The 25605-nt window shown below is 36.8% G+C and overlaps 1 protein-coding gene across 1 annotated transcript in view; it reads right to left on the reverse strand.

The window, feature by feature from the left end:
- Positions 1 to 776: 776 nt before the first annotated feature.
- Positions 777 to 25605, reverse strand: part of AGPAT5 (1-acylglycerol-3-phosphate O-acyltransferase 5) — a 61081-nt gene continuing 36252 nt past the window's right edge. Inside the window, exons 6-8 of the mRNA XM_067294208.1 lie at positions 16896 to 17057; positions 4040 to 4163; positions 777 to 1698 (exon numbers count right to left, since the gene is read on the reverse strand). Coding sequence (XP_067150309.1) covers positions 1473 to 1698; positions 4040 to 4163; positions 16896 to 17057 — 512 coding nt within the window. The 3' untranslated portion in view covers positions 777 to 1472. The remainder of the gene's footprint in view (positions 1699 to 4039; positions 4164 to 16895; positions 17058 to 25605) is intronic.

Raw genomic sequence — 25605 nt, forward strand, 5'->3', positions numbered from 1 at the left:
TAGAAAGAGATGCACATTTAAAGCTTAGAAGTGCAATATAAAAATATTCTCTCGTTCTTTCATTTCGATACAGAGAGTCTGATTCTCTAATGAAAGAAGATAAAATACATCCTCTTTCCTACCCCACTGCTGTATTCATAGACTATTCCCTTGATATTAGGAAATGGCATTTCCCCAACAAATATATCAGCCATAGGAATCACAGACCTTCTGATAATAAGGGTTTGCTGATTTTGTTTTTTAAAGTATATTTTCAAGCAGGTGAAATACTGACAGGATGTGCATTTCTTTCACTATTAGTCTATCGTGCAAGTCTCATATATCAACCCCATAACTTCAGTTCAGTTGAAGTCTGCATCACCTACAATGATTTGAAAATCTAGTGTGATCTTACAACACTGAAATGATTTCCAGATTATGAAATGTTAGCCTAAATCAGGTTAGTAGGAAAAGGCACATGCTTCAGATTTAGCAGGAACTCTGAATGTTCCTTGTTACCATAACCTATACTCCTGAAGCTGTAGTAATTCTATACCTTAAACAAACTAGGTAAGTTTGCTTCCAGACAATTGTGAGGTAACAGGAAACTTCTGAGCGTTCGCTGCTACTTATGGCACATACACACTACAGTTCTATTAGCTTAGCTGAAACTTTCAACAAGCTATTGACAACTCGGACACAAGGTAGGCTACAGTCTGGTTAGGCCACATTTAAAAACTTAACATTTCATTATACTGCATACATTCCTTTTATGCACAAATACGGGGTGCGCAAAATAAGCTGTTTCCTCAGTAAAATTTAATGTTTTGCACATGTAAAATAATCAGCTAATACTGTAACATAATCAAAAGATCATGCACTAGATAAACAGAGCTTCTTCCCCATGAACAGCCGTTCTCAGGAACCTTTTATTCTGACTCACATAACACCTCATGATTTGCCAGTTTACATAGACCCTTTTAAAGAACAAAGTATTTACCTAAAACTGAAAAGCAAAATTCTAAAAAAAAGTTTTGATTTTTGTTGCAATACAGCTGGGATAGATGCAACTGAGCTGCTGCAATGCACCAAAGAGTAACAAAAATTCAACATGAATATCAGAAGAATAAATATATACCCTAAATTAATCTCTGTAAATACATTCACAGGTCCACTTAAGACACCCTTATGCATAACTCATACTTCATCAATCTTCTGCAGAGAGAGATGGTTGTTAACTCATGGGGAAAACAATTTATCATGTAACTCGGTTTATCTGTCATTCTTTCAGCAAAAATCAGTATCAGTTTTGAAAAACTGTATATATTTTCCCCAGACCAACCACACAGAGGCTTAAGTCACAAATTCTATTATTTCCAATGTTCAATCAATAAGGCTTTATTTACATTCTTTTTACTATAAATTCAGGAAAAAGTTTGGTGCAATGTGCAAGAAAAGACAGCACATTTCACTGATTGGAGACTAACATCTGCTTATGGTTTAATGCTAACCCACAGGCAGCCAATTAAAGTCCCATATATCCATGTTTTTACATAAAGTTTCCTTCCAGATTCTGTCAGAAGCATACTAGCAGTCAGGCCACCTAAAAACAGCAAAGATGGCAAAGTTTTCTTGAGGCTTAATTTGGAATGAACACCTTTTCCAGGGAACTTATTTCTTCTTTTAGAATCCTTTGCATCATAAAACTCTATTAATAACCTATAAGCAGACAAAAGTAGATGGTCAAATTTATACATCAGTATAAGAAGTTTAAGACATTTTCTTTCATTCAATAACTGTTTCTAATCACACATTACCTAACAAATTTAGTTCAACAGTATGTGCAGCAACTCATCTATAACAAGTTTAAACAATGCACATGATTTAAGAATATGCTGTATTCATCAAAGCAATGTTACACAATCAGAGTACTCGACCCGAAACCTTGTGGGCAATAAAAGCATCTTCTTCCTATGGGAGTAATTTTAACATTGAATATAAAAGTTTAAAAGAATCATTTTCTTTCAGCACTTAGCAAATAAGCCCACAGTACTGGTCAATACTGTAAGATAAAATACCACACAGTTAATCGCTGAAAACTGAAAGGGGGAAAAAGTGTATTCATGATACAAACTAATAAATATAACAAGAGCTCATAATACTCAAAATATTTTGGAAGTCAATAATGCAAGAGTAAAATGCTAAACCATAGGCTTAGTAGTATGTTTTTCCTCTTGTATTTGAAGAGCAGTAATAAACAGATTTTAAAAAATCTGGGTTTTTGTTTTAAATGTCTCTAAATTCATGTGACAGTCTGCTTTGGTACCCAGATAGGCTGATTTGGATGTTTCAATCCACAGGAATCTACAATGAGACATAGATGATCAGGGTTCAAACTTGCTAGTCTGCACCAGAAGACTTCCTGTAGGACGCTGGACTAGCCATTTATTTTAGTATCACTTCCTTGTCTATAAAATGAAATTAAGACTTTATTGGCTCTCGGAAGCGAGGAAAATAAAAAGCAGTTATCCTAAACTGCTGCTGAGACATTTTGGTAATAGTGCATGTTTACAGACAGGCAACCTTTACATGGATTCAAAGATCATGGGTCAAATTCATTCATTCATTTACTTCCATGGACTGGCAACAGCGGAATTTTAAAAGAGAACATACCTAAAAAACTGGCAAATCTCTTCCTTATACATGTATTCAGGGATTTAGAAGGTATGCAGATTCAGCTCCCTAAATCAGGACTTCAGGCAAGGCAAATTAAACTATCATCAAATAATACTTAAATCCCACTGGCACATTAAAAAAGAAACAAGCAGCTGACCCTCCCCTTCTGGAGCACAAAGGCCCCTAGAATCTGTCGCAAATGCTCACTAGTGACCTTATCTGGAGATGCTGGATGGAACCAGGCATTTAAGTTCTGCCATGATTCAAAGATGGACAGACAAAACTTCTACTTCACCTAATTTTCCCCAGTGAAGGTAGGGATCTCTGGGTCACTTCTGTTTTTATCCAATCACTCCCTGATGGAAGATGCAGAAACACTTGGCAGAAGAGACCTGCTCCTTTCTAACTCAGTATACCGATTATTAGGCTAGAATCAAACTCATTTCTGCTTGCTTGCCTGCCCCAGGAATCTTACACTCCTGGCCATGCATGACTCAGCTTCAAGAAGATAAATGGAAATATTCAGATGAATAGAGTCCCTACTGGAAAGTGGATTCACAGGTTTTTTTTGGCTAAGGAGGACCTAAAACCCAGGTATCCCAACCTCCTGAGCAAAAGCTTTACTCATGAGGTTATTATACAAAATATCCCAGGACCACCATCTGTGCAACTCCAACCAAAAGAGTGATCAGCGGTTTGAAGTCAGAGAGCAAAGAAGTGCCAGCCACAAAGCCCAGAGTCAGGTGTTACCGTTCACTTCTCTGTGCTTAGCGCTTCCCATTGACTGATCTTGGCACCTCCCCAATTAACAAATGCATGATTTAAAGCCCTCTGGGACTGCATTGGTTCTCTGTACAGTCAACAGACAAGGCTAATAGCTTTCTGAATAACTCAATAGAGGCCTTCAGAGAGCTCTTCAGCTTCTGCAGCTGGTAACACAAAAATCAAAGGTATAGAGTTGAGTGTGGTGAATGTAACCTGTCTATCACCAGATTCACTAATAGCTTTTCATTCTTAGAAGGATCTGCCAAAAGACGAAAGCCTAGAAAGAAAGTGATAATTGAATCAAGCTGGAAAGGACCTGGACAGGACGCATGAAGGCCCTAACCAGATACATGTTTATTAGGTATAAGCACAGCTCACAGATTCCCTAAGAATGTCAGGTCTTGAGGACACTCGAGGAACCATACTCACTTGTCACCAGGGGATTCTACAATCAATTCTGAATGGGGAAAACAGTTTGTAATCCACATCCTCCCGCTGACGTTTTTGCTACAGTGGACAACTGTGACTGCAGAAATGAACCTAAAACATCTTAGATTGTGTTCTGTTAATAAAAAAGAAATAAGCAAGCTTCTTGAAAGTTCTGAATATTGCTACTCACTTATCCTTTATTTCAAAACGTTCATGAAGCCACCTTCTCATATACATCTGCTCTTCTGGAATGTCCTTCAGTTCAATTCGATCAATGAAAATATGAACTCTTGGGCATTCCTTGCAAAGAAACTCTAAAAAGAGAGCAAAACAACAGAACTGAGTCACAGAAACACTGCAGAGCATTCATTCATCTAAAATACTCTGAAGTTCTGACCTTGCAGCTGTAAGCGACTTGGAAGCCTAACTTCAGTTTTCAAAAGCCTTTCTTCTTTATGTTTGGGTCCTGAGAACTTTACTGAACTGAAGTTCTCTGACCTTCATGCTTTTGCAATGTGGCCCACTGTCAGGTGTAGCATGAAAAATTGTCCAAAAATGCACCCTCCTAACTATAAAACGCCTGAAAATGTTACACTTCTACCTCAGTAGCAATCTACCCATTCTTTAACATGGGATGCAGTAACTTCTACATCAGAAAGTTACCAGCCCGCAATTTTGACTGAAGTTAGTAATCCTCTTTTTTTTTTTTTTTTTTTTTTTTAAGTCTAAACTTTGTTGCTCATGGATGACAGACTCTGAATTACCCCAAGCATCTCCTGGACGAAGTAGGTTTCAATTTAAGTCATAACCTATAACTAAAATATGTAACAGGGCAAATGATATTCTCAGAACAAAATGCTGCTTTTCATTTTGCATCCCTTCATTTTTTTGTTGTCATGTACAGTGTTAGAAAGCTAACAACAAGCTTATTGCAATTCCCCTCTCTCAGCTCCCCAAATTCATCCTTGTGTAAGCACTAAGCCAGTTACAAGCAAAACTCCATTACCTAAATAGCCTTGTGAGATTTCTTACAACTAACAAGTGGTAAAATTACTGCCTCTGGGATGAAAAACCCACCAGGTTTTGTGTATTGATAATAATTTGCATCTATCAGTAGCAAGGAATATAGTAATTTAACACTGTAACCACAGCATCCTTGTACAATAACATGCACGATGGGAGGATGGAAGCACTTTGATATTTGGACAATCTTAATATTTTGGAAAGGGATTAGAAGTACCTTCCTACAGCACAGATGGGCAACAAATGTAACGCGTACTGGGTAGTCCCTTTAGGCTGTTGATGTTTTCTTTGGACAGCAACACAGCTGTACAGAAGAGTTTGACCCATAGCTGTTAGGGGTATCTTGAAGAATGACTGTGCAAAATAATTGTCACTGCCTGTACATCTTTATTACTGTCTGCCAAAGCAGAGAGCCTCCCATTTGTTTTTCTTCTTTACAGGATCATTCATTTTTAAGGACTTTGCTGTCAAAGCAATCCTCATCATATGCTAGAAATTCCCTTAAAGAATTTTAAAAGCCGGTTCATGCAAATGTGTTTGTGTGCTTATAGAGGGGGAGGGAGGGAGATGAGATAAAGAGATCAGCAAAGTCTTGTGACAATTTGATGCAGGCATTTATAGAGTGCTCTATGCAGTTTTGTCCAGTCCTCAGGCAGAGAGAGTCCTTCACTGAACAGCACCTTAGCATCAAAAGAACAAGGCCCACACACCATTAACTCCAGAAATGGCTGAGGGCTCTAATTAAACAGGTCCACCTCTATAGCTATAGAGTAGCAAACAGAACCATCACTAAATGTGCTACTTTTTAAAATTTTCTGGCCAAGCAGTCTCCTAGCTACAGCTAAGAAGCTGCTGCTGCTAGATGCTGGGCAAGTTAAGTACTTGGAGGACCAGAATTACAATATGCATAGGACTCTGTTTTCAGGTTTATATGCAGTATTTCTGCTAATCACCCCATAAACAGTGTTCATGTATCAGACAACAGGCTTTTTCCTCTTGCATTTAATGTTAAGGAAGGATTCTCCAGGTCTGTTTCTCTGAGGACACTATCTGATGGGATTCTTAAACTAAGCCCTTCCTTCACCATATGAGGGTCATTCACTATATGAGCAGCTAAAAGCACACTATGAGTATTTTAAAATTACAGATGTATTATCCATGTCTTAAATGCTTGTAATGCACACTGATGTACAAATCCTCTTTTGAGTGGTATTACCTATTAAGTGGAACATTCTAAAAATATGCAAAAATGTATTCTAGAAAACAAATGTCTGGAAGCTGGATTATAAGGTCTTTTTTGTACTAGATATTCCTATAGAAAGCATCTATATAAGTGTATATATCACTTAATTTTTACAATGCTAGGCATGCTCAGCAAGGGCTGAAGATCTAGTTTTAAAAGATATTTAAAACATTATTCTGTGCATTGTACAGTATATGTTTCTATTGCTTCATGTTGTAGTTTGTTCTGAATAGGAACAAACCGCTCTTTCCTGATGTTATTTATAATTCCAGTCATAAATTATTAAAGAAAATGACAAAATAGAAGCAAAAATCTAAGTCAGATGACTGTTATATAGTCACTGTTAATAGTTATATGGTATTTTAAAACTACTAATATGCTCCTTAAAAAATACTGATATTTGGTCATTTAAAAATATCAATAGAGTACATTATCACCAATAAGCTCCAGCTAACAAGAAAGGAATAAGGTACATATATTTCAAAAGAAACACTTTCCCCCACCAGAGTCTGAAATTTAGCAATTTTACCAATCTGCTTAGAAAGTAAACAAAACCCCACAAATATCTAAGCATTGCTGCTGGTTTTCTACCTTATACCCAAGTCCCAATCCAAGTCAATTCTTACTACTCTCCATACTGTTTTTCTTAAATCAGTCTAAATTTAATCCACTTAGGTAAAGATCCTAAAACTTCCTCTTAGTTTTCGACCTATGTAAAATCCAATATCATCCCTCACTGCCTTACCTACCCTTGCAGTTTGAGTACAGCCTCACAAGGGCTGTGTGATTTGCAGCTACCCGATACTCCCCTTACAGAGAATCAAGATTACCACCCATCAGTTTAGGACCATTTTGTCCCAAAGCCCAGACATTCAGTACATCTGCAGATGATGTTGTAATGCACGCAATCAAGCTGGCCAGGGAATCGGACTAGTCTTTAATTATGCAATTCATTTTAGTGTTTGATGTGACTAATCCAATTTTTTTTTAGATTAACAATGTCACTGCAATCACTTAATAACACTAATGGATAAAAACAATTTATACAGTGGTTGTTTTTGAGAAAAAACAGCTGGATTTTATCACCACAACCTCTAAAGGTTTGTGGTGGTCCCATGACCCTTAATTTCACATCAGCTTAACTCCCCAAAGACTTATGTAAGCAAGCTAAGAAACAAAATCTTATTGAAGCCATTTATTATGTGCAAATTACATCCAACTTCAGGGACACTGGCCCTTAAGGCCAGCATCTGACAGGCTTCTCAGATCCCTAAACTTGCCAGAATTTGTTATAATTAACAGGAGGAACAAACAAACTTGAACTTTCCTTCAGAAGACAAAGCATAAGTGCAAATCATATATTACAATCAAATATTATATTGGGGACAGTGTTAGTCAGTCAAGAACCAAGTATGATTTGGGTTAAAAGAACATTAACAACTTATGTGGGAGCCAAGTGGATGGTCTTTCATGTGGGAGATAATTCACTAATAAAATATTCTATCTTCTGGCTAAATAACAAATACGAGTGCAAAATGTTTATAATACTTCTAAGCACCAATCACAGTAGAAGGCAGGAATTTAAAATAATATAGCGGATCTAGCATTTTTGTTCTTAAACTGTGAAATCCCAACCCTTCGTTTGTGGGAGACAATTCACACTAACACAGTACTGAAAGACTCAATGCAGAATCTGGATTAATGAAAGAGGATGCAACAGCCTCCAGGGAAGGAATCAGATCCCCAGAATTTTTAATTGTAAACAAATACATTGAGTGCAGTGTTTTGATAGCTGTGACTTTGGCAAAATTATATCAGTTTTTAATTCCTAACCTTCAAAAAAATCAATTAATTCTATTTGGAATTATCAGCATTACTGGGGAAACTAAGGAAACGAGAGATGCTCCAAAACACAAACATACCTGCATGCCATAAAGGACATATAAGTGGCTTCAAACCAGCCTTCCCTTAATGCTAACACAAAAGTTCATTACAGCACTCCAAATTACTTGTTTTACCTCTTAAGAAAGTTGTAACAGTGATGTTACCTTAAACAGATATTCCAGTTTTCAATTACTAAAGAAGTCTATTTTTAAATGCACTTTAAATATGATAGCAATAAAATAACTCAGATTTCAACCTCCTACGTCAGCTCTTTTACTGCAACGTAATTATTGCCAAAGTCCTTCAAAATTAAAAACGGACAAAACAAAGCCTGATATAATCATGTCTGCATATAAAACAGCTCCCATTCTCTCCTAATTTAAAAGACTTCAGCAATATTTGCAATTAAGTGAAAGTGGTATCACAGGAGACTGAAATCTGAATAATGCATTTTTATTAAAAATAACTTATATTTCAAATGTGTAACAATAGATCTCTTTAGTAACAGAACATTGTGTGTTCTGGTGCATATCGTTTTACAGGCAAAACATGATAGCAAAGGCACGCTCCTCCCTGAACTGTAGATGTCTTCTCCTCTTTTTTAATTTTAAAATTTGTAAAATCATAAGCCTACCTAGACTTGCATGTTCAGTCACAGAAGCAGTTAGTAAATTATTTCCTCCCCAAAGAAAAACGTCTCACTGCTTTCATTTATGTGGTAGCCCAAATTAACAATCATTTAGCAAAATGAATGTTAAGATCTGCAGTGTTTCTCAGCCTCACATCTATAATCACCTCAAGTTTAGCTGACAAGAAACTATTTCATTGCTTGCACTAACAAAATAAAGTGGTGGTAGAGCAAAACAACACTAGACAGGAAAGCAGACATCCAGGGTACAGTGAAGATTGTTTTGACAGGTTAACCTGAGGATGCAACTGAGGAGCTGGTAGCACTGGTATCTGCTGGTACCATGGGTGTAGGGAAGCACCGAGGAGCTGTTCTGGAGACTAAATTCAAGCTCCTAGTCAGGAGACAAGTCTGGGACGCTAAGAATAGCATTCTCAGAAATACTGCATAATATATGAGGTGGATGTGGCTAAAATTCAATGTACCTCAAAAACAGTCAGGAGGGAAATAAAAAGTACAACACAATAGATGACAGAGGCAAATCAGACTGTCTACAGTGCCAGCTGGCTAGCACATGAAGTATTAAACAACAGGGTGAAGGCAAAACTTAAGTGTTTCTATACCAATACTAGAAGCCTAAATAGGAAGGCAGGAGAACTAGAATGTGTGGCATCAGATGACTATCCCTATAAAACAGGCATCCCAGTGACCCTGAGGGAGGATACAAGGTTACCAGGCTACCAGCTTTATAGAAATGACTGAATAGGATGTACAGTGAGGGAGCGGCAGTATGCATTAAGGATTATATAATGTGTAACAGCATAAAAATAGTACTGGAAGACAGAAGCACTTTGAAATCCTTGTGGATGGAAATCCCAAGCTCTAATAAAATATATATTAGATGACTTCCTGATCTGTTGGATGATAGTGATGAGAAAATGTTAAGCTAGACAACAGCTTCAGCACTGCTAGCAGGAGGGGGAGATTCCAGCTACCTTTATAGAGACTGCATCAATGTTTTACCAGGATGAGGTGTGTGTGGGGAGGGACTGTTTGCTGGAACAACTGGTTAGAGCACCCACAGGAAAAGATGCCATTCTTGATGTGGTCTTGAGTGTGCACAGTATTAGTGAGAGGTGCTCTGCAAACACAATGCAATTAACTTTAGCACTGTAAAGATAGTCATTTAGCATTGTATTTAGCCCAGGCTAAATAAATCCAGCACACAAACACACAGTCAAGGAAACGATGCTAAAAAAAAATGTCAAAAACTCAAAAAGGTACAGTCCAAAGGGAGGTAGCCTAAAGGCTGTTAAGAGAAAAAAAAAAAAAAAAAAAGCCAAAACCTCAAAAAACTTGTATTAGAAACCCAGGTAAAACATGTGCAACAGCACAAAAGAAAAAACGGGCTAAAACCCACCCACTGCATGGCTTAATGGGAAAATTAAAGGGGCTATCATTATATCCCAAACTCCTCTTTGAGAAATGGAAAGCTTGCACAAGTGAGGAAAAAAAAACCCACAAAACACCTCAGGTCAAATGTAAACACAAAATTAAGAGGACTAAAAAGGAACTTGAAAACTGCCTTGCAAAGGATGCTGTAACTGATTCTAACGTGTTTTTTTAAATGCCTCAAAAGCAGTAGGCCACCCAAGAACTTGGTGGGATTGCTGGATGACAAAAGGTGTGAAGAGGGGCACTCATGAAAAAGCATGACAAGACCACAGAAGAGAAGCTTAAATAATTCTTTGCACTACTTCTTACTGAAAATATTGGGGAGATTCCTACACCCATTGCATTCTTTGTACCAACTCACTCAAAGGAACTAGATCAATTTGAAGTAAACAGACAGAGACTATTAGACTATATAAACAAGTTGTCAGGAAGTCACCAAAACCAGATAGCCTTCATCCAAGAGCCCTCAAATGTGAAATTTAAAAACAAAGATGTGTAACCTACTATTACAAAAAGCCATTGTGCTAGAAGCATGAGGAGTTTCCCTTCTACAAACAAGGGCTTTAGAGATGATGTTGGGAAATACAGACGAGAGAATCTGACAACTCTGGGTAAGAAAGCAGAATCGGTAAGATTACTAAGCACAGATTAGAGTCTGCTGGGAAAGAGTTGGCATGGATTCTGTAAAGGAAAATCCTGTCTCACCAGTTTGCTGGATTTCTACAACAGTGTCAAGGAGCAGGCAGATAAAGGGCATTCAGTGGACATGATATATTTGAATTTTCATAAAGCCTCTGACAGGATTCTTCACTGAAGGCTATTAAAGAAATTAAGCTGCCATGGGATTAGAGGAAATAATGTTTTATAGACTGAAAGCTGCTTAAGGATAGGAAGCAAATGCAGGGACTTAATGGTCACTTTTCAGGATGGAGAAGATACAGCAGCTGGGGTCCTCTAGGGATTGAGGCTGGGACTGGTTTTATTCATCATCATCAATGACCCAAAGAAGGGAGCAAAGTCTCCAGTTTCAGAGTAGTCAAATGCTGGCTGATAGCGAGGAACTCCTAAAGGACCTCAAATCAGGGAGGGAAAGGTGGCAGCTGAGTCCCAGCATAAATAAATGTAGGGAAATAATCTAAACCATGACTACATGATGCTTAACTTGGAACTGGTGGTTAAAACTCTGGAGTCATCAGTGACCATTCTCTGAAACCATCCACTCAATTGTGCAGCAGCAGCCCCAAATCCCCCCAAATACTGGACAGCATCAGGAAAGATATTGAGAAGAGGGCAGAGGGAGTCACTCTGCAGATATATAAAAACACTGTGAGTCCACATTTTGAATACTGTGTGCAATTCTGGTCTCTGTGTCTCAAGGAGGATGTAGTGGCGTGAGAGAAGGCTTAAACACTTTAGTGTTTAAGGAGATGGGGCACCTGCTTTACAAACAAGGAGAGACTACAAAGATTGACTTCAATTTTGAGAGGGGAAAGCAGAGGAGAGGATATGACAGTTTAAAATCATGAAAGTAGCAGATAAGAAAAACTCTTGTTCAATGTAGACCATCACATTTCTGTACCTTCCTCAAGATGCACAGATCTAAAGGATGACACTCATTAAATTAGTATTAGAAAATGGTACCTATAGTTTCCCATACTGGTATTAGCACTGGAGAACAGCAGACAGCGTCATTGTAAGCTGTCTTGCTGAAACAAGATGGTATTCGATAAAAACCCATAGGGCTTACACAGCCTAGTTCACCAAAACAGTCTTTGCATTCTTGAACAACAAATACATACAGCATAGGTAAAGAAACAGAGGTGCTACCTTTTATGCTACACTCAAGCTCAAACAGACCTTTATAGACAATTCATTCAAAATAAATAAATAAATAAATAAAAACAAAGGACTACAGCAAGGCCTACATATGGTCCCATAAATTGATGCTACTCTTCAGTGAAATGTCATTATTTTCAAATAGAAGTACAATGTTTAATTGTTACGGTATTAAAATATTTTGCATTATATAATATATCCATACTGTAATCTGCGGAATATTGATGCATATGTGTAAATCTATGCTTAAAGTGCCACTTCAAATAAGCCATCTACAAATTACTGGATGAACTTTTCATGTTGCTCAGACTAATTTTAGAAGGTTTTCATATAAGTAAAACTGTAAGATAGAATATCACTAAAACTATATTGCCAGCTATTATTATCAAAACTCCTCCAAATTTTAAATGGAAAACTTACTTTATGAAATACAAAAGGTAGTTATTTAAATTTTGTTTGAACTCATGAAACATAAGTCCATGACATGAGATTTACTATACATTCAAAAAGCCATCCCATGCTTGACTCAAATATCACCAGTGCTGATGTCCACACTCAGTTCTAATCTATATCCTTTCTTCAGATGCTCTAAATTAATTGCCATTAACTTTTCAATAATTTTTCATGTAAGAACATTACAACTAGCAGACGTGAACATATTAACAGTCATTTCATCACTATGAATCTTATTTTTACTGTTTTACAATCCTATTACTCTTTATCAGGTTATTAACTTAGTTTTTTAATTCTTTCAACACATCTGTAACCATGTGCTTGTTATCTTTCTTTGGATCTTAAAAGACAAAGGAAATGATCAAATTTGGGCCACAGTCCAGACTAGGACTGGTTTCTATTGCTCCAGTTTCTTTTCAATCGTTCTGTACTATACTGTCTAATTGGGTCCTAACAAAAATATAAGCATTTGGAAAAGCGTAATTTCCCCCGGGGAAGTTAAACCACTCTGACCTCCTCAAATTATACTGATCAAAGTGATGTACTGATTTTCAGAAATGCACACATACACTTGCTTTCAAACTGTTTGTTCTGGAACTGATATACAACAGAGTCAATTCTCAGGAATTCCTCTGACTTCTTTAAGACAGAGTCTATATGTACTTGCTATTTTTATTCAATGTTTATCATTGTCACATACTGCTATTTCACACTCTCTTTCATGCACAATAGCCAGATAAATACCATCTGGTTATGTTAAAACCTTCAGGCAGAATAATATAGATGTAAATGTGAACATAATGCTCTTTTAGGTGCAAGAATGACAACATTTCCCACATCTCATGAGACCTTAACACCAGGCAAGGCTAGATGTGAACACTTAGGGCATTAATTTGGAGGGGAAACACTAGGTTCTCATTCTTTCTTCCTAAGCTTATTTCTACTTTTTATTTAATGACAGTGTAGTAAAAGAAGATCAACAGATCCAGCGCAAAACAATTTTTCTTTTCTTGTCCCTTCTAAGAAGTTCTTTCAGAATTTAGTGCCTGAATTGCACTTAAGCTGTGTTGCAGTGCCCATGTAATCATATGGATTAATATGGACTTAATCATTTGGATCTCAGTCTAATGATCACAAATAAAAACAATCTAGCAGCATAACCTTCCCTAAGCAGAACCATCATATTTTGTCATTAATGATTTGGGCAAAACATCTTTAGTAGTATGAGGGGAGAAATCTATGGGAAATTGTTTTTCTCTGGAAAGGCTGCCGTGTGCAGGACAATTGTAATGTGGACAGACTTCCACTGGTAACGCACCAAGATCCAAACTTGTTGGAACAAAAAGGAATGAATAACCAATAAATGGTAGAAAAAAAGTTGTAACCATTAGTCATGACAGTTGGATGTGAAGCAATAACTAGAAGCGACATCCTTGTCTAAAATTATTAATCAAATTTGATGTCTTCTAAAACAAACAGAACTTGCAGTTCTGGAAGTGCCAACAAAACATTAAAGTGCATAAATAGTAACAAGAAGTACAACATATTTGAAAGGATATATTATAGCAATTTGCTTGGGCTTAAAAAGGTACCATGTTAACAGATATTCCTGGCATTGTGTTGTACTCAAAGCAGTAATGTAGAAGAGATTGTGAAGATCTTTTTTCCAGATGCTAGCATACTATGTTTTGTTTTAATCCTGTTGAACAAGCGAATGTTATGATATTTCAGCTTGCTGGAGTGAAAAAAAAAAATCAATTTTAAGATAGAATCTATTTACTGTGAGAGTTCTATATTTCAAATTTAAAATGCAATTAAAGTACTTTTTTCTTCAGAAAAAAACTTTCTTCAGTTAGTTTATTAACACAATTTCTCAGATAAAGTGTGGTAGAACTAATCACAGTCACTGAAATGATCCTTTTAACCTTCTCTGCTTACTACTGCCTACAGTGATCAAGAGCCAACTATATCCCTGGATAAATATGTGGTTTTTCAGGAGTGGCACAGGCTCTTCTGAGGAATAGAGATTTATAGATTTGAAAGTATAATGTGTTTCTTGAGAACACATTTTATCTGTGCGGAATTTAGATTTCATTCACATGGGAAATGTCATACTATGGGAAACACAGACCTCAAATAAAATTGTGTTTATCAGAAATTTGTTTTTCATGCAATAAATTCCAATCAGAGCTGCTAGATTGAAAAAGACATGTCAACCTTATCTTTTAAAAATTACCAGGATTGTATTGCCATTTTGTTCTGGTGAGAATGAAAAACAAAATTCTCATTCATCACTGACACAAACGAGATGCTCGTATGAAACGCACAGATGAAAATGTCATTTTATAACTGAAATGCATCTCATGCATCTCAAATGCATAATAAATTATAATTCAATTCTTGTTATATCATATTCCTGAACAGACCAAATGCTGGACTGTTGCAGAAGAAACAGTGAGATGATCTTGACATTTTAGAACAGAAGTTATTTTTCTTCCATTTTGTGTCTGGAGGGCCTAAAAGAATGTTCTCCTCTGTAATTTATAAAATGTCTTTAATCTACATAATTTATATTATATGGAATATACGTGACTACCACGATAATTTGGAATGTCTTGGATGGATATTTCATTTATCTGCTACGTAATGGATAACAACCGGTTGAGTGCCCTTCATTCTTCATTACTAGCTTTATTGTTACTTAAGACTGAGACAGTAAATATCCCAACCTTAACAGCAAGGGCAGCTGAAAGATACACCCAGAGAGCGAGTCACTGATGTGGAGTCCTGAAAAGGCTGGATGCAGAGCAGTCACTCCAAATCATTTGATTAGCACTTGACACCGGACACAAAGAGAGACAGTAGGGAAATCCAGTTTGTTAGTTCCGTTTACATAATTATATCGTGTTTTATACAAATTGTAAGGTTCAATGGGTGAAGAGGTCTTGGAAGGAATTTGAACATTTGCCATCTTATCCTTAGGTAATGACATTTTAACAGTTTAATTAACCATCAGGCAGTCAAGAATCCAGCATGAGAATGGCTGAAAGCATCTACTAATTAAGTCATGAAACAAGATGCTGCAGGGAAGGGGAAATAACCCTATTTGTTTTGAATGGACTCCTGAAAAGGACTGGCTGACAGGATAAAAGGGAAGGTGCCAGTCTTCAAGGGAGTTTGCAAGAGGGTCATAAGGTATTAAAAAAACACCCAAAACAATAAAAAAACTTAAGTTGTAAAACCTGTAAAATACAAGTCCAAAGAGGATTATAAATAAAAAGTAAAATATAGAAAAGCATTTTCAATACTTAATTGCCAAAAACCCAGATGGGAACAAAGTACATGTAAAAAAAGTCATCTTAGGAACTTATAGGACAACAAAAATGTTGAGTTAAAATACAGTGTTAACAGTTCTGTTGGTTATCTATTTGGAAGAATTTTTAAATAGGGTGAAAATTTAAAAATTCAGAGCTTCTAAGTAACCGGTATCTGAAAGGAATTCATGTGAACTGTATACATCACCTCAACAAGATACACCTTTTATTGGTACATGTGAACAGCTGCACTATAAGCTACTTTTACCAGCTGAAAGATTAAGTCCCAGGCTCACAGTGACATGAGACCAGCTGAGGAGTAACTGAGGAATAACCAGCTTCTTAGTTAAGAAGTTACCTGCAGGCCCCTCAAGCAACACTGATCCCTTGTCCAAAAGGTTGAACAGTTCTGTGGAACTATTATGGAATTTTTTTTTCTTGGTATCAGTATGGCAGAAGACTCAAAAGTATCACCTACTGCTAGATGGTAAAAGACAGTGACGGACAAATACAGCTGAGTTGCATCAACTATAATTGAAAAGAAAGGTGACATTTGGCCCTCCAGTAATGGTGCCAATAAATGAATTACCTGGGGAAAAAATAAAATAATAAAAAAGATAAAAAACAACTCCCCCAAAACAATAATAGCAGCAAAAAGCAACCCCAAGCTTTCTCTCCCAGAAGTTCCCCCAACAGAAACCCCAAAACTTATTTTTGGTTAGTTTACTGAAGGAATGTAAAACTAATACAGCGCAATCTCTTAAGGTGTTATAATCAGTTTAAAATACTACAGCAAGGGAAGGCCATTTGCAGAAAATGCTTTTAAAGCATTTGTAACCTTACTGGATATGTTTAGCAATTTTAAAAATTACAAATGAAATACTCTACTACACATTCCTTTAAAATATAGGGAATTTCAGCAAATACATCATACGTGTACATATAACATAGAGGGAGAGAGAGAATTTAAAATCACCCCAAATCCTGGGGCTAGAAGAAACATGAAGGTAAATGGCACCTGATGCCAATGGCCTCAAATTCATTTTTACTTGAAAGAGCACCAATATGCCCTACCAAAGGCTTGTAAGACAGCTGAATCCCCAAGCATTGTGAAGACTGTTTTATTTTCAAAGTGTCACAAGGTAACTGAAGCTGGCTTTGTATATGAAAAAGCATATGACTGTAGCATGTTTAATCAACACCAACTCACCTGTCATAGATGGTGCCAGTTTTCTTTGCCCTTTGTGGTCCACAGTACCTTCATACGCTACAGTCACATCATAAACTGCATCCAGATAGTCTTTCATTGTGTCAATGGCTACATGAGTTGCCTTCACACGTGGTGTCAGCACATGTTTTAATACAGAAAGTCCTGGGGGGGGAGAAAAAAAAAATCAGTTTTGAAAGTAAACTGGACTTCACACAGAAAAGAAACATCATGCCAAGACACCACCGCACCCCCAACTCAGATTAAAAAAACAAAAAACACCTTTTTTTTAATTTTAAGTTCTCAACCTATAATCTGTGGCTACATGCTGCTGGTTTTCATGTGTTTAAAAAGAGAGAGAGAGCGAGCAAGCACATTACATTTCTTCTATTGAGCAAATGTAGAAGATAAAAGAGAAATTTTATGGGATGTTAATGAAAGGCAGGCTGCTCAATGAAACAATCCGTGCTATGGCTCCTACCCTAGAAGATTTTGATGTGGCTCATAACCTATGAAAAGCTGTTCCTCCTTACTGTTTCTGTCTGACATAAAAAAATGAGATGAATTAACTAAAAAATACTAAACACACAGAACATAGTCTCCTGAAATTCTATATTGGAAACCAATTTGGTAGATGAGGCATAAGTACAGATAAATTCAAGGATTTTTAATGCTCACCCAGCACTGTACTTCCAATGGGCAAAACAATTTTATCAACATACTGAATCCTAATCCTGCCCTGTGACAATAAAACAGCAGTCATATTAAACTATGCATGCCAGAACAGGATGCTGCACTTCTCCAAAGCCAACAAGCTATCAGAAATTTCAGCTTTTGCCATTTTTCTACCTTGAATTCTAGTTTCCCATACTTTTGCTTCCCTCTTACTAATGTCACATACTGAGACCTTAGATGTGGTTACTCTGATGGTCCTTAATTTGCAGAAAGATGACAGAGAGCAGTTAGGCTCTGGTCTAACTCAAGACAGCTTGAGCCAATCATAATGACTTGCTGCTATCAAAAAGGGAAAACTCCATGTTATCCTCACATTCATTTCCCTCTACTTCTCTCTTTCTGCATGCATGTTCCTGCTACTAACCCTGTATGGCTCTGGCACTCCCTCCCCAACCCCCAGCTGATTCAACTCACCATCCCAGAAGAAAACCAACCATCAGAGCAGGCTGGGGATAACAAAACACAGAACTGGGAGGAAGGAGAAAACCTTCGCTGTTTCCCTGGCAGCAAGCTAATAGACTCACTTAGCTACTAACAAAACCATAATCACAGAAATCTTCTCTACCAGTCCAGGCCAAAACACAGAGATTGGTATGTCGAGGACAAAAAGTCAAGTTTAACAGCAACCTGCAAGTTTTAATAACAGTAGTTCATATCACTCCTTGCTTCCTCCGACCGCTTCCACCTAGAGCATACTCAAGAACATACTGGGCTTGACAGTACAAGCTATATTCCACTTCCAGAATTTTTAATATAAATGAATCTCAAAATGAAGACGAACTTTTCATGATGTGAACACAGCTCTTCCACACTTATTTGAAAGTACTTCTGTAGGAAAAAAAAAGTACATGAATTGAGAAATTTCAGTATCTTGCTGTTAAATGTGTATCTTTCTCAAAGAAAAGTATCAGAATATGATTGAGGTTATTCCTTTCTAGCCTTATCTTCCATCTGTTTTACTCTTCAGTATACTTTTAAAGAACCTGCCATTGCTGCAAGTGGTTCCTGATAAATGGAGTAGAGATTTTTCCAAATCAAAGTATGCAGCACTGCTTTAGAAATATTTTAACCTACAAAATTAATACAAAAGATATTATACTATGTTCTGATTTTGACTGAACTTTTCCCCCTTTCTGTTGAGTAAAGCATACTTTGATTTAAAATTATGAAAATGCCTACTGAACACTGTAAAGTAACATCAGTTTCTAACCGCTCTAGGATTTTTATAGTTGAAAATTTCAGTAAAAAACATTATCATTATCTTGATTTCTTAACATTTGCTAAGGACCTCTTTGTTCAAACAACAAGATAAAAGGTTATTTACTGGCACACTTTCTGAAGTCATTGTTCTAAGTTCTACCGGCAATAGTGATGACTGTCTGTGCAAAATGTTACATGGATCCTGTAAATATTTTGAAGCATAACACAGCGGTAGTTTGTTGGGGTTTTTTTTTAGCTTGTGAACTATTACATCAAACACAGCTAATTATGTTATGTTTTCAAATGTTTACTCACCAAGTGAAGCACTGCATATTCTAGTGTTGTGTCAGCGATGAGGTTAGCGTGGACATTCCATTCAACACACCTCTTGCTGACCCACATTCCCAAATATACTAATTTTGCCCTAAAAATTTCTCATTCCTCCCTTGCCAAACTACTACCATAGAGAGGAGAAGGGGAAATTCAGGCTTCAGTGAGGACAGAGTCCTCTGGACAAATTAATTTAGGCATCAAAGGCTATTCAGTGCTGAGGTGTTTTTGAAACCATGGCTGATTTTGTTGGTGAAGATGGTCAGTGAAAATCTGTGAAGTGCACAAGCCTCTCCTATTCCACTGGCTACTGCTGCACTCTTGAAGATTTAAAAACAAAAGGAGTATGCTTCCAGTTGAAATCAATAAGGAAAGTTCATAATCTGTTATTTAGTACATCTCCAGTGCCTGACAGATGTGCAACAATAACAGGAGTTCAACACATCCTTTTAAAGAATCTGTTTTATAAAAACATTAACCACACATTCTTACAGTTACTTGATGATCCTTGCTAAAATCAGCATAACAGAATTTAAACTCAACTCGTTATGCTGTAGTCACCTTGGCAAGTTGCCTGTATCCAATTCACAAAACACTGCGCTTAAACTGTTTTTAAATGTTGTGCAATACTAAGTTAGGAATCTCTGTCAAAGTATTTGAGGTCATGAGATTTTACTTTAAATGCCAAAGAAAACAAGCTAAATGTCTAATAATGTGATACTCTACCTTATAATGCCACAGCCTTGTTTTTCGATATTAGCTAATTTTTAAGTGATAAGAAGATATAAAATACCGAATATTGTAATATCTCAATGCAGGCTTTTGAAAAAACCCTATCAAGGGCTTCTGAAGTCATTAAAATAATGTTAAAATCTGGAGAAATAAAGAGAGCAATGGTACTTCAGATAACATCCTGTTTACCAGACTATAATAAGATACAGAATTGCATCAGAAAAAGTCTGCAATGACATTGAATGAAATAAAGGTAAGGTTTTAGTTTGGGAAGTACAAAGGCCCAAAACATCAGTGTCTCCAGAACTGAATTTTTCATGTAAACTGAAAAGAACAAAAGATAAACAAACCCACCACTTACTTAATCTCTCAGGGTGAAATTACGTGATAGTCAAGTACAACTCTACGAAGAAGCTCTCTCTTTCTCTTCCTTTCCTCTGGGCCAAAAATTTACAAACAGAGCTGTTCAGTGCAAGCAGGACAGCTACAGTTTCAGATTTGTCCATTAATCCTATTTTTACCCCTGACATATGCACACAACACATATTTTGAAATGAAAACAGTATAAAAATCAGTTCTAAATTAAAGCACATTAAAACATTAGCACTATCACATTTAGTCAATAGAAGTCATGCTCTCACTAAAAGTGGATGTGACATTAGTTTGAGAAGTTTTATCCCCTCCTATATAGCCATGTTACTTGGCATTAATGTAAAAATTAAAAGCAGGGTGAAAAACAATTAATCAAATTCAATATCAATTAGATCTTTCAGTTTATTCTTTTGTTTTTTTGGTGCAGGACTAATGTTAAACTGAAAGCTTTGTAGTTATCTGGGGTGTCCTAAATACTCACCCAAGATCAACTTCCTACCAGCCCTCTGGAATTTCCCCTGTGATCTAAGGGTTACTTACTGAAACCAGCCAGAGTCCAGAGAGACACATAAAATTACATATGGCGGGAGAAAAGGCTCTAGCTCAACAGAAATGTTTGTGTGGGAGCTTCCTCTTCCCAAGCTACAAATATTACTAGATTCCTATCCTCCCTCTTTAAAAGAATAGATCTGAAGGAATTCTGCCAAGAAAGCTGTGGTAGAAATCTGCTGAAATGAAAGTTATAAACTTTGCATCTTTTTCCCCACTGAGAAGTTAGCTGCGCGGTAGCAAATTTCAATTATCCTTCCACCATTTTCAGGTGCAGTCTGGCCACTGAGGCAGATCGGAACCCTCGTCAGGCCACAACGTAAAGGCCAGCCCCTACGTGTGCAAGTCCCCTGCACAGTGGAGTAGCATTAAGGGGGCATGCATAAACACACAGACTCATGGAAGAAAGAGCTGAAGAAAAAAGGGAGAAATATAGGCAGGAAAAATGTTGGAGAGTTGGAGAAAAATTGGCCATAAACATTCATTTATTTGTGTGCATTTAGATAGTAAGCTTTATAAAAAAATATAAATAGTTTTAATTTTGATAGGCAAAGTGGAACATACCAAATCATCTACTGCTTTCTTGCCTCAGTGAATGGAAATATTAATTCAGAATGTTGAGACAAATATTGCAGCACTGACTGCATTCGTATTTTCAGACTCTTAAATATGAGATAGAATGTCATAACTAAGAAATATTCATCCAAAAGTGGCAAGCATGCTCAGTTATTGCTAAAGTCAAATGAAAAACAGTGCTGTTCAATCTCTTCGAAAAAAAATAGGTAATCAATGTAGGAACACAAATATAGCAGGTAAGCAATTTAGTCTGTGATTATGTTTGTGGATGAGTAAAAACCCCATCCTTGTCATTTTAAAATTTATTTTTATAACTTTAATATTCTTCCTAACATTCAATATTGAAAGTCCTACAGGAAAAATACGGAGAAAACTATTTGCATGCTATTTTCCATTGACTTATATAAAAAGGACTTGGCTGATTATAGTATTAAAAAGTTGCATGCTCTTGAAAAAGGTGCTTTCTGTTATCATGAACAAGAAACGTAAATAATGCCCTCAAGAAGTATAAGACCATCCTACACCAAACACAGGAGATGTCACACTTTGGTACCCTTTCTTCCATAATAGGTATCTCCAAAAAAAGTTCTTAAAAATACAGGGTAGCCTTTTACCCTCCTTAACCTCATTCCCTAAAGGATGACATTTAATAATGGAAGCCCTTTCCTCACTCTAAAATATGCGTCTCAAATGCTACTCAAGTTCCCTCCACACACACATTTTTTAATTACATTCTCCTCTCCATATTTCACCGTGCACTTTTAAATCAAACTTGCTTACATGAAAGTGTATGGAAAAAAGATATCACCAAAAGCTATTTTTGAGAGACAGTTCCAAATAAACATTTCTTGATATTAGATACTTCAGATTGGTTTAAAATACAATCTAAAACTAGTGCCAAGATCTAAAAGGGAAACATTTTCAATTAGCTCAGTTGAAATACCACTTTTTTACATGACCTGTAAAAGCAATTTTGAGATAAGCATATCCTGCACACACAAACATCTTAGTAGAAAGCATGATACTATTCAAGATAAACTTTGAATTAGAAAACATTTACATTTGCAACTTTTCTGCCTAAAAGCAAAAAAGATAATAAATGAATACCTGAAATATTTGCTTGATTAAACGACCTATGTCAGAAATCAAACAAAAATATAAAATTCCATTAGATGCCTTTCACTGGGGAAGATTGTTTTGTCTGTGTTCAACAACAGCAAGCCAAGTTATATTTAACAAACTTTTTATCATGTTCTCTTTAACTTTTCAAAAGTTAATAACATTAGGAGTAGGAAAGTGTTGGATTTTCTTGTTTATTTTCTAATCTTTGCCATGTGGATGACAGAATTTGGCTAAAAGATCATAATATACTAAACCTAAGAAATTTGTGGTTGTTTGAAACAGGTCTACAGGTCTAGGTCTACAGGATGCAGGCCTAATCCCTAGAAAACGATCAGAAATCTGTACATATATATTTTGGAAAGACATAAATAAAACAAATTTTACACTAAAAGCTGATACCAAAAAAATTATGTATTTTTGTGGGCTTTATAGAAATTTTATTCTACAGTCCAGTACCAATAATATGCCTTAGAAGATGTACAGTTTGTTATAAATAAATAAAAATTACCACTTCTAACATTATGAAAAGATTAAAGTTAAATCCTTGTGAAAACATGAGTGCCACCTACATACTATAATTCTGCAGACTCAACAGCTCAAGCCCACTTACTAGCGTGGAAGAATCACTGCACTTTTAAGATGTCTAAAATATAGGTGGCCCTTTTTAGGCTCTGCTCTATTATCTAAGTCAACTGAATGACTGCACCACATTTTGAAGACAACAATCATGTTAGCTGACCACTCCCTCATAGTGGAAAACTAAAGCAAATTCTAATGTAAGATCACTGACTATGTACTTGAATAGAAGCAGTTGAAAGGCAAAAGCACAGGGTGAACTCAGGAGACATGGGGCAAAACACATATCTTCCCATTCCTAGACCTTGAATACAGAGGAGAGAGAAAGATATTTCCCTTGATTATCAGAATCTCAAAAGATGTCACATTAGGAACACAAGTAACAATCAGCATGAAATCCACAGAAGACACAGGTCTGGGAGCAACTGATGAACTCATCTCACAGAGCCACGTACTCGCCATCAGGAAAGGACAACAGGGAGTAATGGTTCAAATCCAGCTACGTGGCACGTACCCCCTTTGGCTTGGAGGTGGGGTGTTTTATCCACCTCTGACAGAAACGTGAAGACCAGATAGATGTCTGCATCTGACATTCTGGTAACATTGCTTACGTGGTTTGCTGTGGCTATGAAATTCCAGCAAACAACTACAATTCTGGCCAACACAGATAAATATTGGAATAATTTTATCAACTCTCCAAAATTTTACTTTTTCTATGAATGGCTGCTGCATTGATCCTACCATAAATAACCAAACAATTTTAGAGAGGTAATTTTTGCTTTTGTTTTTGAACTTTTGGATGCATGTTTTTCTTTTCCTAATGCAATCAAACAATGTATTTTGAAATTGAAATGTTGCCTGTTCCATTCTGGCTAAAAGCCCGAGAGGTAGATTGGAATTTTCTGCCACTTGTAAAATGTAAAATAAATAATTTTCAGTTTCTGAGAGTACTAGCATCGTGAGACATGAGACAATGTTCTCAGTTTCCCCGGAGGTAGGTAAGTTTTTGTATCCCACTGACTACAACAGACAGAACTTACAATAGTGTTCAAATGAATTAGAATACAGTTTTGCTGTGTCAAATTTAGTAGCAGTGAAGTCTACTCTGCGTATGCCAGTCTCCAACAAGAAAACCAGGAACATTAATGCTCCTAACAAAGAACTGGCAGTACACTCAACCTAGAACTTGGCTGGGATGACAAATATTCAAGTCCAGTTCATGAAACTCATTTTTCACTGTGCAGTATCCTTTATCCCTTTCTAAAAATAGTGAGAAAGCATATAGCCCTATTCCTTCCCTAGAAGTTTCTCCATGGTTTATAGCCTTCAGTCTCAACTTCTTCATACCCAAATTGGATCCACTTTGCGTGTTTGATTTGCCTGTGTTTCAGAAAAGGAAATCTGTCTAGTCTTGCTAGGAGATAAGATCTTATGTAGAACCCAAGTCCTATAGCAAAACAAACTGTAACATGAAATATTTTCAATAACAAAAAAAGGTGCCTCTCTTGCAAGGAGGACCTCAGTCATCTTTAAGCTCTTTTGATGTCTGGTATCCTTTCTTCCTATGCATGGACAGATAGGTTTATTTAATTAATGCTCTGGTATCAGTTATACTAAGAAGACAAGACTAAATCATCAGACCTCTTTACTTGCCCAAGATGAATGAAGTACCAATTTTAGACATTAAGTTACAATATGCCCCTATTTCCCTGACTGCAAGTATGAGGCATTACTACCTTTCATAAAACCATAAGAAGTCAGAGGATCTTCTGGACAATGACGCAATTGCACATTTTTAGTTCAGTTCTGCAGAACTACATAACAACCCTAGTACACTTAAAAGAAGCACAGCCAGCACTCAATCTATATGCGACTGACTGGCGAGAAGTTCAAATGTGGCTCCCGTGCTGGAGCACAAGCATGTGGCCAGTTGCTGGGACCGCGGTGGCACTGGGGCTGCTGGATGAAAGCTGCAAGCCTAAGCCAGCAAAGCTGTGCAGTGGAGTGGGGGGACTCTGGGGAGCTGTCATCATCTCCTGCTGGCGGCCACTCTTGGAGTTTCCTATCCTCAGCTTCCTGAAGTATACGGTATGTGCCTTGTGGCTCTTGGCCGACAGAGTATTTTGGTATGCGGTTTTCAGTGCCAGGCAGGCTGGCCATCCCTGCTTCACTGCTATGTTTATGTGAGAGATGCTCTAATTCAAGTGAATATGAATTTTTCCATTAACTTGCCAGTACAGACTGCTGAATGAATCTTACCATTAACTTGCTCGTACAGGGTCCACTTCCCATTCTCTCCATACTAAATGTTGGAGAGACAAATCTTTGTGAGAGAAGAAAAAAAAAAAAAAGGCAATGCGAAAAGACATCACAAGGATTCTACACTAGGATAAAAGATGCTTTCCATTTAATAAATATTTGTACTGAAAGTTTTTAAAAGGAGTGACCCTTAGATTTATACACACCAACACCTGAGAAAGAACTAGAAGAAATGAACAAGTCCTTTAAAAGCACAAAGCAG

Source organism: Apteryx mantelli, chromosome 3 (genome assembly GCF_036417845.1).
Source record: "Apteryx mantelli isolate bAptMan1 chromosome 3, bAptMan1.hap1, whole genome shotgun sequence".
Lineage (NCBI taxonomy): Eukaryota > Metazoa > Chordata > Aves > Apterygiformes > Apterygidae > Apteryx > Apteryx mantelli.